Source organism: Sus scrofa, chromosome 5 (assembly GCF_000003025.6).
Source record: "Sus scrofa isolate TJ Tabasco breed Duroc chromosome 5, Sscrofa11.1, whole genome shotgun sequence".
In the NCBI taxonomy this organism is placed as follows: Eukaryota; Metazoa; Chordata; class Mammalia; order Artiodactyla; family Suidae; genus Sus; species Sus scrofa.
Window position 1 is genome coordinate 19,681,354 of NC_010447.5, and position 12,602 is coordinate 19,693,955.

Sequence of the window (12,602 nt, forward strand, 5' to 3'; positions counted from 1 at the left end):
GCCAGATCCAAGCCGCATCTGTGACCTACACAAGAGCTCTTGGCAGTGCTGGATCTGTAATCCACTGAGCGAGGCCACGGATTGAACTCGCTTCCTCATGGATACTAGTTGGGTTCATTACTGCTGAGCCATGATGGGAACTCCTCTCATATGTTAGTTTAGATACAGCCTTTTGGGGAAGATAACTTGGAAACTTTTTTTCCCCCGTATGTTTAAAAGTTTCATAAATTTATATACCTGGGTAACAACCATCATAAAGTATATAGAAAATATCCATCAACACAAAGGTTCCCTGTGACTTTTTTTTTCTCAGTCAATCACTACCTCCCCAACTCTACCCCAGCCAACCACTGATCTGCTTTCTAGATGAGATTTTTCTTTTTCAGAGGTTCATGTATGTAATTAGAATCTATATTCACTGGCTTAGAAGCCAGTGAAAGTCTGGCTTCTTTCACTCAGCATAATGATTTTAAGGTTTGTTGTGTTTCACATATCTGTGATTCATTTTGTTTTTGCTGAGCACTATTTCATTGTATGGATACAGTCTGTCCATTTACTTATTGATGGATTTTTGGGTTATGTCCGGTTTTTGGCCATTATGCATATGTTGCCATAAACATTTGAATACAAATCATTGTGGGGACATACTTATCATTCCACTTGGGTAAATAATATAGAAGATGAGTTACTAAATCATATGGTTGTATACGTTTAATTTTATAAGAAACTGCTGGGAGTTCCTGTCGTGGCTCAGTGGTTAACGTATCTGACTAGGAACACAAGGTTGCAGGTTCAATTCCTGGCCTTGCTTAGTGGGTTAAGGATCCGGCGTTGCCGTGAGCTGTGGTGTAGGTCACAGATGCGGTTCAGATCCCGAGTTGCTGTGGCTCTGATGTAGGCCAGCAGCTACAGCTCTGATTCGACCCCTAGCCTGGTAACCTCTGTATACCATGGGTGTGGCTCTAGAAAGAGACAAACAAACAAACAAAAAAAAGAGAGACCCCAGAAAGCTTCCTTGCCCCTGCCACTGTATAAGGACACAACAACAACAACAACAAAGAAACTGCCAAACTTTTTCCCAAAGTCTTTGTTCCATTTCCCCTCCCCTTCCCATCAGCAATATGTTAGTGTTCCAGTTGCTCCACATTCTCATCAACACTTGCTATTATCAGACTTAAATTTTAGTCATTCTAGCAGGTATATAGTGGTATCTTGTGGTTTTAATTTACATTTCCCTGATGAATAATATTATTGAGCATCTTTTTATGTGTTTCTTGGTCATTTGGATATTTCTTATTTTAAAATTCCTGTTCAAATCTTTTGGCAACATATTAAAAGAATGAAAATACATATACTCTTTGATTTAGCAGTTCTAATTTTATAGAAATTAAAGTACCACTATACAGTGGTTAGGGCTAAGAATTGGAACAAAGCAAATACTCATTAGTGGGAAAAAGGCTGAATGAATTGGCCATACCATGGGCTATTATGCAGCCATTAAAAAGAAGTGCATTAGTGCTCTACCAGATGACTTGAGGACTTTTAGCAGGTAAGGTTGAATAAGAAAAGTAAAGTGTCCCGAATGGTGTAATATTATCTCCATTTTGTAACAAATGTTTTTTAAAAAAACTCTCTCTCTTTTTTCCCTCCCTCTCTGTCTGTGTAGGATTATATAAATAGGGTGAAAATTAAGAAAGGACATAACAGGTTGCTAAGGCGGTTTACCTGAGGGTTGGGCAGGATGGCGGGTGGATGCTGATGTTGGGGGAGGGAAGTCTCTACAATAAAACCGTATGATTATTTAGGTAAAATTATGTATGAAAAGAAAAAGAATCATTCTCACACTGGATTGAGGGTTAAATGAAGTATATGCAATTACTTAGTAAGTACATAGCAGGTGATCAGTGAATAGAAATATGTAGAAAGTTGGGTAGTATTCCCACTTATTAATGATTAACTTCTGAGAAGAGATGAAATCAAAGAAATGAGTCTGATTTTTGGTATTTTAGAAAGTCTATCAGATGATCTGTATTTTGTAACTTTTTTTTTTTTTTTTTTTTTTTGGAGGAAGGGGACACTGGGATGATAAGATCAGGAAAAGTGCGCATAATGTAGTAGTGACTTGTGCCTGTGGAGACCTGGGCACTGGCAGGGTATCCAGATGGGGGCCCACGACACCTTATGGAGGAGGAACTCCCTCCACTCAGCAGGCCTCCCTTGTGTTATTCAGTGGCTCTTTAGGATCTCCAAGGGAGAGAAGCCTTCCCTTGAGTTCTGGAAGTACATGTTATCTTCTCTTTATTCATTCTCATCTCCAATTCTACCCCCAGGATCATGTATATGAACTTCTCAACACCATTGATGCCTGCCAGTGCCATTTTGATATCGTAAGATTCTTTGCAATTCTCTTCTATCCTAAAGCCACAGAAATGGTCTCCGTTGGGGCAGTGTGGAGTCGGTTGGGACTAGAAGAATGGCTGTTTCCCCAGGACTATAGTACATACTACATAATGAATGAATTGCTATTAATTTCAGGACTATAATTCTTTTGTAAAAAGTATTGAAGTTAAAGTGTATTTACATGTTAAACAGATCAGCATTGTGATTTCTTTAATACAAAATGTATGAAAAATGTTCTTATTCCCCTTCTTCCAACCTCTAAATGCCACCTTATTTCCTGGCCTCCTTAAAGCTTGAGCTCACTTTTAGCCCCTGACTTTTGTTCCAGTTTTGTCCTTCTGAATTTGCAATCTTGTCAGTTTCCCCTTCTAAATAGACCTTTTCAGAGTCTACTTAGCACCGTCTGGAATGATTGGGGAAGTAGAGATTAATAAGCCTTGCTGTTCTTGGCTTTCTGTGTATTTTCCTTGTAGAATCTTAACTTTGACTTCACCCGGAGTTACCTGGACTTGATTGTGACTTATACCTCAGTTATTTTACTTCTGTCACGGATTGAGGATCGACGGGTACTCATTGGCATGTACAATTGCGCCCATGAGATGCTCCATGGACACAGGTGAGTTAAGATGAAGAATCTCATAACATGGTGCTATGAGGTAAAGGTGGGTACAAGGGAAATAGATGGCATACTTTTTCATGTGAGAATCTGTAACCTACATGATGATCCAGGCAAAACAAAACAATTCGGAATAAGGGCATACACTAACAAGTGCACTTTTACATGTAGTTAGCTCTTGAATACCTGCTAGTGGATTATCCAGTTTGCACTGTCTCTGATCATTTTTTAATCCTGGGCTGGCTGCCACTCTGCTTTTCAGGTTATTGTGAGAGGCAAAAAAAATTATTTTTAGTATTGGTAGGAATAATATTAGTAAGGTTAAAGACATTAGCGGTGAGTAATGTATGACAGTACATTTGAAGCCAGATATAAATGGATTTTGGATTATCTGTAATTCTTTGCCTTTCCATTAGTGCAAGTAAAAGTATTTAAGGGCTGAAAAAATGAAGACCAGAGAAATCAGAGTGGGCTGTGTAACTTTGTTCTATGTATGATATGTATTTCCATATGCCTACATGAATACTTAAGCATGTGACTTACCATTTGCTTTGAATGTGTGTGCGTGTGTGTATACACATACATATATACATAGACACATATATACTTTTGGGTTGTATACAGATTTGGGCCAAGCCATATTACTTGATTGATAACAATCAACATGAATTTATAGAGTACCTATCATGTGTCCAACCCAACTTCAGGTGCTTATGAGGTAGAAACTTTCATGGACCTGCCCCAAACCATGTGGTTCTGTCTAACCATAGCTCAGTATACCTGGGCCTGGAGTAGGTATATGAAACTCTCAGTGTAGTATCTTTGGAGGGGTGGAGAATGCCAGCCTTTGTACACATAGTTATCCTGAATGCAGCATGAGCATTTCCTCTAAATGTATCATGAGTGTTTACATCGTGTTTAAGGGAGGGCTGTAACTCCTTTTTCCTATGCTTTCTTCCAGTGATCCCAGTTTTGCCCGTCTGGGTCAGATGGTCTTGGAGTATGACCACCCTCTGAAGAAGCTGACAGAGGAGTTTGGGCCTCACACAAAGGCAAGTTCCTTGAGAGAATGGAGAATTCCTCAGGCGGAAGTGTATTGTCTCCATCATTGATGTTAAGGATTAATTTGTTTTCCCCCCACAGGCTGTGAGTGGAGCCCTCCTCTCTTTGCACTTCCTCTTTGTCCGAAGGAACCAGGGGGCTGAGCAGTGGCGCAGTGCCCAGCTTCTCAGTCTCATCAGCACCCCTCCAGCCATGATTAACCCTGCTAATTCAGACACGGTGAGTTCTCTTTTCCTCTCGTCAGTGGAAGCATTTTCTTTCCAAAGCCATCTCTGTAGAGGATGCTTCTTTTCAGGAAATATCAGCCCTAAAGAGTACTTTTGCCCTCTTCCAAGGTATGCCTCCAAGTTGAACACCTCTTGTAGCTAAAAAAAAAAAAAAAAAAAAAATCATGGTAGGGTTAGAGCTTTTCTTTGGACCCAGATTAGTGTGTGCCTGCTCATAGAAGGAATTTAATAAATGTTCATAGAATGGATGGATGAAACTGAATCATTAGGCACCTATTCAGCTGAGCAGGAACTTGAGTATAGATGTCAGTTAATTAACAGATGTTTTTATTCAACCGGTACTGGCCCAATCAAAAAACTTACAGTCTTGTAGGGAAGATATGCCATGTAGTCATAAACATACAAATGACAGTACGGGATGAAAGAGAATCACCGAATGAGTGATTTATTCTTTACATGATAAAAGAATCCAAAGGAGGGAGAAATCATGAGAGATTTTTGAGTTTACTCTCCTGAACTGTTGAAGAGAAGTTATGTCAAACCTTTTGTTTGCCCTGACTTCCAGGCCAAGGTCCTTTTTCTTTTCTCAACTGTATTTTTTCATTCAGTGCACTTCTACTGCCTCACCTCCATCATTGACAGGTTTCCCAGATATTGACTTATCTTATCCAGTCTAGTAAAGTAAATTTAGTTTCGATACTCAAATTCTGACTTGACTGCTCTTGTCTTGACTGCCTTAATCTGTAGGGCAGACCAAGTTAAACAACTGCTTGACCATCTCGGCCTCTCTTCTCATAGATGGCCTGTGAGTACCTGTCTGTGGAAGTGATGGAGCGCTGGATTGTCAGTAAGTTTTGTGGGATGAAATGGGAATAGATAGAGCTGCATGTTACGTGAATATCAAGTTCTAAAAGCCTTCCTCTGCACTGTTTTACCTACCTGTAGTCGGGTTTCTTCTTTGTCACGGGTGCCTCAACTCCAATAACCAGTGCCAGAAGCTGTGGAAGCTGTGTCTGCAGGGCTCCTTGTACATCACCCTCATCCGGGAGGATGTGCTCCAGGTGCACAAGGTCACCGAGGACCTGTTTAGCAGTTTGAAAGGGTGAGATGTGAGAGCCCAATTAATCTTCTTTGGGGATTTTTAGCCCCTCCTGACATCCTTCTCTAGTCTCCATGAATGTCCCAAGTATCAGCGTTAAGGATTAATTCTTTATTTATTTTTGTCTTTTCAGGGCCGCATCTGCGGCATATGGAGGTTCCCAGAACAGGGGTCTAATCGGAGCTGTAGCTGCTGGCCTACACCAGAGCCACAGCAATGCTAGATCCAAGCCACGTCTGCGACCTACACCAGAGCTCACGGCAACACTGGATCGTTAACCCACTGAGCAAGGGCAGGGATCAAACCTGCAGCCTCATGGTTCCTAGTGGGATTCATTAACCACTGCGCTACGATGGGAACTCCCATTCCAGATTTTTTGATTCTTAATCCTCTCGCTTTCCAACGTACCATGTAGAGGATGAAATAATTACCCACTAGGAATGCTGTGGATTTGAATCCTGATTTGATTAAAATACTTTCCAACTCTAAATTTCTTTGATTCTGTGCTAAGCTCAATAAGGGGGGTGTTTGGAGAAGAGAAATGAAAGGTTATAAATTCAACTAATGTGGTGACAACAGATGCGGGACCAGAGAAGACATATGTAAGAGATATAGAGAGCACAGAGCCTAAAGTAATGTGGGACTTTTGAGCATGGGTCACTAATAGAAAAAAGAAATTTGGTCAGAAGAATCAAATATTGCAGATAAACAAAGCACAATGAAAAGACCATCCAATTTGGTGATTTCAGAAGTTCATGGTGACCTTAGAGAGTGGAGTTTTGTTTACTATCAAAAGTTGTGTGGGCTTCAGGGGTCAGTGAAAGTGAAAAAGTGTAAAGGTATTTCTGGAGGAGTTTGGTGCTGTGGCAAAGTTCAGTAGATTGTCATGATCAAGCCAAGGGGAACTTCGTGTAGTGGCAGAAGAGAATAAACCAGTAGAGAGAGAAACATTGAAGTGACAAAGGTACAACAACATGGATGGGCCTGGAGGATATTATGCTTAGTGAAATGTCAGAAAAAGACAAATACCCTATGTTATCACTTATATGTGAAATCTAACATATGAGGCAAACAAATGAATATAACAAAACAAACAGTTACAGATAATAGAGAACAAACTAGTGGTTATGGGGTGGGGGCTGCTGGGAGGGGCAAGATAGGTGAAGGGGATTTAGAGGTACAAGCTACTATGTATAAAATAAATATGCTACAAAGACATATTGTACAGCACAGAGTATAGCCAGTATTTTATAGTAATGTGTTTTTTTTTTTTTTTTTTTTTTTTGTCTGTTGTTGTTGTTGCTGTTGTTGCTATTTCTTGGGCCGCTCCCGCGGCATATGGAGGTTCCCAGGCTAGGGGTTGAATCGGAGCTGTAGCCACCGGCCTACGCCAGAGCCACAGCAACACGGGATCCGAGCCGCGTCTGCGACCTACACCACAGCTCACGGCAACGCCGGATCATTAACCCACTGAGCAAGGGCAGGGATCGAACCTGCGACCTCATGGTTCCTAGTCGGATTCTTTAACCACTGCGCCACGACGGGAACTCCTATAGTAATGTTAAATGGAGTATAATCTATAAAAATATTGAATCACTATGTCGTACACCTGAAATTCACATAAATAAATATATTTTTAAAAGGGAAAATACTTTGGCTACAGGGTTGTTAGGGTGATTAAATATGAAATGAATGAAAAATAGAGTGCTCTAGCAGATTATCAATAAATAAAATTAGCATTAGATGGAATGCTCAAAAAAAAAGTGACAAAGGGATAACTGAGAAGGTTATATTCTAAGAAGAGGTGGGCGGGAACCGGGACCCAGGGGAGAGCTGGAGTAACTACTTTTACTGGAGAACAGGGCCTGTGTCATATTTGTGTACTCCTTCTTTGTATTTCCATTAAACCTGGAAGAGTACTTTGGCCTGAAGGTGTCAAGGCAGGAGGACAGGACAAGAAATCTAGTCCCAGCTTTGCCATTAAAACCCTATGTGACCTTGTGCAAGTCACTTCTCCTCCCTAGGTATTATTTTTCTTTATCTGCAAAATAATGACAAGAACTGTATCATCTCTAAGCTCTATGAGTCTGTTGTAAATAGGCCAGGTAAAAAGTAGGGTTTGGAAAGATCCTGGTGGTGAGGGCTGCTCGTGCTCCCCACAGGCTGTAGTTGGAATCTCTGAGGACTGGGAAGGTGGGACAAGGCCTCTAATCGGTGGTATGGCCAACCTTGCTGTGCTTGTGTCAATCTTCAGGTATGGCAAGCGAGTGGCGGACATAAAGGAGAGCAAGGAACATGTAATTGCGAACAGGTAAAGGTGGGGAGTGTGCTCTCCCAGAAGGGATGGAATCAGAATCTTGACCTTTGGTCTCACCTAAGCCACCCCAGTTTCTCTACAGCCTTATTGTCTCAACCCAAGAACTGGCTGCTGCCCCACAGGTTCTTTTGTTTCCTTCCTAGTTCTGAGACATTGAACCTTCCTCCTGGCTGACCCCCCTTTCTAAATGCAGCTCTCTTCTGCACTGCCTTTGGAGGATTTTTAAGGGTGGGAGGGGCAACATCTTCTAATTTCCACTTTCTTTCCTCAGTGGCCAGTTTCATTCCCAACGGCGCCAATTTCTGCGGATGGCTGTGAAGGAGCTGGAGACTGTGTTAGCTGATGAACCAGGACTACTGGGTCCCAAGGCAAGAGGGGGCTGATGTCCAATGATAGAAGACTCTGCTATGGGCAATGACCTTGGCGTTCACGAGTTTTTGCATTTCTTGAGTTGTGTGTGTGTGTGTGTGTGTGTGTGTGTGTGTGTGTGTGTGTGATCTGTTTGTATATGTATATACTGATTCCCCTGAATCTTCTTGGAGGATCCCCAACCCAAACTTTTTGTATCTCTTTTTTAGGCACTACTATAGTATATCTTACAACTATTTGTGTACTTGTCCTATCCTTTGAGTGTGAACTAATTGAAGACAGAGCTTACTTTTTTTTAGGGCCGCACCCGAGGCATATGGAGGGTCCCAGGCTAGGGGTCCAGTCGGAGCTACAACTGCTGGCTTATACCACAGCCACAGCAGTGCCAGATCTGAGCTGCATCTGTGACCTATACTACAGCTCACAGCAAGCTCAATCCTTAGCACACTGAGTGAGCTAGGGATTGAACCCGCAACCTCATGGTTCCTAGTCGGATTCATTTCCGTTGTGCCACGATGGGAACTCCAGAGCTTACTTTTTAAAACCACATAAATAAATACTTAGTAAATATTCCTCTTCTCTCTCTCTCTCTCTCTTTTTAGGGCTGCACCTGCAGCATATGAAAGTTCCCAGGCTAGGGGTCGAATCAGAGCTGCAGCTGCTGGCCCACACCACAGCCACAACAATGCCAGATCTAAGCGGCCTCTGACCTACATGGCCTCTCACGGCAGCACTGGATCCTTAACTCACTGAGCAAGGCCAGAGATCGAACCAAATCCTCATGGATACTAGTTGGGTTTGTTACCGCCGAGCCACAATGGGAACTCCCCAGTAAATATTTCTAAAATTTAATTTGATAAGGAGATAGTGACTGTGAGCTAATGTCAACATATGTACATGTCTGATTCTTGTCAGATAGGTTTCTCTGAGTCTCTGTGTTTAATATTAGATACTATTGTTGATATGGTTACACAGTTGTATCCATAGGTATATTTTCATGATAGTTTTCTTTGTGCTTGGAAATCCATTTTTAAAGTTGAAAAGTCTCATGGTTCCTTGTCCCCTCCTTAGGCCCTTTTTGCATTCATGGCCTTGTCCTTCATTCGTGATGAGGTCACTTGGCTAGTTCGCCACACAGAGAACGTCACCAAGACGAAGACACCTGAGGACTACGCTGACTCGTTAGTACTTGGCGTAGTTAAGACGCTTCAATTTAGATGGATTGGGAAAAGGGACCGGGGGGGGGGGGCATCTGTGACCTTGGTGGGGGAGGTGTCACAGTTTCTGCCCTGTTGTCATTGTCTTTGTCTCAGGTCAATTTTTCAGTCTCATACAGCTCTCTGTTCTCATCATTGACTTTGTAGGAACATTGCAGAACTGCTTTTCTTGTTGGAGGAGATTAGGGCTCTGGTCCGAAAACACATCAAGGTGATACAGCAATACCACCTTCAGTACCTGGCCAGATTTGATGCTCTTGTGCTGAGTGACATCATTCAAGTATGTTTAAATGATGATACTTTGGAAATATCGGGGTGGTCCTTGGTCATTTCCCCAAGGGGCCACCTTGGCTGAATCTCATGCTCTGTAGATTGTGAGCCAAAAAGCCTGATTTCTCTTTCTACATTTTTTTTTAAAGGCTAATAATCTCAGCACTTTTCTCCCCGAAATGAAGCTACATAGAAATAGGAGAGAGAAATAGAGGGCACAGTTGGGTATCAGCATGGCAGGGAACCTGGGGAATTTCCTCCATGTCTTGCTTGGCACTCTCTCACTGTTTGTGGCACTTGGCACTTCCTTCCTCCTCATGCACTCCGACTGAGCCTGGTGGTCCTTGTTTCTCTCCTGGTGGAACTTATGCCCCCTCGATGGTAACTCCACCTTCTCTTTTAGAACCTGTCCGTGTGTCCTGAGGAGGAGTCCATCATAATGTCCTCATTCGTCAGTACTCTCTCCTCCCTGAATCTCAAACAAGGTAACTGGAGGGAAGTGGAGGAGGAAGAGTATATGTGAGGATGAACATCTTTTTTTTTTTTTTTTCTCTCTTTCTAGAATTATTTATCTCTTGAGCCAGGGAGTGGGCCAAGATGACTTTGAGGAAGACCTACTGTTCCACACAGTGGGCTATAGGTGCTGTTTTATTATTATCTTTTAAATTTCTGTTTTTCTTGCAGTTGATAATGGAGAGAAATTTGAATTTTCTGGATTGAGGCTGGACTGGTTCCGTCTACAGGTACATCTGTTCCCGTTTGTAAATGGTCCCCCATTCTCAAGGTTTTTTTTCTCTCACAATTCCTTCTTTTTTAATCTCTTAAATGGATGATTCAATGCTGAAAACTGCCAAAACAGTTGTGGACAAGAAAAACCCCAGTCAAACTGTAGTCCCGAGGCTACAGTTTTCATTTATCTTGTTTTTCTCCTTCCTTTTCTCAACTCCAACCATAGGCATATACCAGTGTGGCTAAGGCTCCCCTGCACCTGCATGAGAACCCTGACTTAGCCAAGGTGATGAACCTCATTGTCTTTCACTCCCGAATGCTGGACTCAGTAGAGAATATGCTGGTGGAAACTTCTGATTTATCTACTTTCTGGTATGTCCTGATTCAGAGCTCTTTATCTTGCCCTATCTCTTGCCTGGCCTCTATGGAGGACTCTTAATTCCCCCAGATAGATTGGAACAGCTTGTTTTCTTTGAGATCTCCTTAAGGGCAGAGGCTCAAATCTATGGTTTCCTCATACAAACTTTCATCAAGTGTTAGGAATTTTTTGTTTGTTTGATTTTTTAAGGCTGTAGTGCAGCATGGAAGTTCCCAGGCTAGGGGTTGAATCAGAGCTGCAGCTGCTGGCCTACACCACAGCCACAGCAATACCAGATTCAAGCTGCATCTGTGACCTACACCATAGCTCATGGTAAGGCTGGATCCTTAACCTACTGAAAGAGGCCAGGGATCTAACCCAGGTCCTCATGGATACTAGTTGTGTCCGTTACTGCTGAGCCACAACAGGAACTCCTCAAGTGTTAGGAATTTGAAGTTGATCCCCTTTTGTGCTGAACTTTACACAGCCTTCACTTCTCTGGGGTAATTAATTCATCTATTGTCTTTTCCTCACTGTTATCTTTGGACACTTCAGCTTCTCTTTATTCTTGGGGCATTGTGATTTAAAAGAAATGTGGAAAACTTGGAGGTTTAGTGGAATGAACTGAAAATAATTGGGAGGCCTGGGGAACAGGGCCTTTGGAGAATGCAAATTAGTTTGTCTTCCTTAGGTATCTACAGCATTTGCTAAGTGACTGCTGGTTGTGCATAACTCTACCCTTTGAGAGATCACACAAACCACAAAACATGTTGGCTCTGCTTCCTGCATTTGACACAGGTGGGGTGGGGAAGTATAATACATGACAAGGCCATCAACCTAATAATTACAGTTATAAGAAAGTGGTAAAAGGAGTGGGATGTTGAGAGAATGTTGAGAGGACACAGGGTTGAAGAAAGATCAATCTCATGGAATTTATCTGAGAAAGTTTCTGGAGCCTAAATGTTATATTTTGGGAGAGATCTGCATTAGTAGTATTGAGGGACTTCTAAATCAGAGCCCAGCTCATGCAGAGGTTCGGAGGGAAGAATAGCAAATTTTGTACAAGAAGAGGGAAGAAGATATTACTAACCTGCCCTGGGGTCCAGCAAAGAAGTCTGAGAGGGAGAGTTTCCTCTGTGGCATAACAGGATTAGTGGTGTCTCTGGAGCATCAGGATGCAGGGTCAATCCCTGGTGTGGCATGGTGAGTTAAGGATCTGGCATTGCCACAGTTATGGCAAAGATGGCAGCTGCAGCTTGGATCTGATCCCTGGCCGGGAAACTCCATATGCTGTGGGGTGGCCAAAAAAAAAAGTCTGAAAGGGTTGAGTTTCTTGGGGTTTCCATCTATCTTAAGGGCAGGGAAATTAAAGAGGGAAGGGTTGAATATCAATAAATACTTGTTACGGGGAGTTCCATCATGGATCAGGGGTTAACGAACCTGACTAGTATCCATGAGGACGTGGGTTTGATCCCTGGCCTCGCTCAGTGGGTTAAGGATCTGGTGTTGCAGTGAACTGTCATGTAGGTCACAAGCTAGGCTTGGATCTCGAGTTGCTGTGACTGTGGCCACAGTGGCTACAGCTCCAATTCGATCCCTAGCCTGGGAACCTCCATATGCCACGTGGGTGGCCCTAAAAAAGACAAAAAAGACCAAAAAAAAAAAAATGTTGAAAGAATGACTATTCTCTCTACCTCAGAAGGACCAGCTCCTAAATCCTGGTTCTAAGTCTTCTCCCTTTTCCTCAGCTTTCATCTCCGTACCTTTGAGAAGATGTTTGCTATGACCCTGGAAGAACCTGCCATGTTGCGTTATGCCATTGCTTTTCCCTTGATTTGTGCTCATTTTGTCCACTGTACTCATGAGATGTGCCCAGAGGAGGTGAGTACCTTGAACTCCAAACCTTGTTATCTCTCTAATCACATCTCATTCTTATTC

The 12,602-nt window shown here is 42.4% G+C and overlaps 1 protein-coding gene across 1 annotated transcript in view; it reads left to right on the top strand.

The window, feature by feature from the left end:
• NCKAP1L (NCK associated protein 1 like) overlaps positions 1-12,602 on the top strand; it is a 42,938-nt gene that overhangs the window by 3,741 nt on the left and 26,595 nt on the right. Inside the window, exons 4-17 of the mRNA XM_021091746.1 lie at positions 2,331-2,387; positions 2,874-3,016; positions 3,978-4,068; positions 4,160-4,297; positions 5,104-5,152; positions 5,251-5,407; positions 7,659-7,715; positions 7,993-8,089; positions 9,162-9,271; positions 9,455-9,587; positions 9,981-10,062; positions 10,262-10,320; positions 10,533-10,678; positions 12,413-12,545. Coding sequence (XP_020947405.1) covers positions 2,331-2,387; positions 2,874-3,016; positions 3,978-4,068; positions 4,160-4,297; positions 5,104-5,152; positions 5,251-5,407; positions 7,659-7,715; positions 7,993-8,089; positions 9,162-9,271; positions 9,455-9,587; positions 9,981-10,062; positions 10,262-10,320; positions 10,533-10,678; positions 12,413-12,545 — 1,452 coding nt within the window. The remainder of the gene's footprint in view (positions 1-2,330; positions 2,388-2,873; positions 3,017-3,977; positions 4,069-4,159; positions 4,298-5,103; positions 5,153-5,250; positions 5,408-7,658; positions 7,716-7,992; positions 8,090-9,161; positions 9,272-9,454; positions 9,588-9,980; positions 10,063-10,261; positions 10,321-10,532; positions 10,679-12,412; positions 12,546-12,602) is intronic.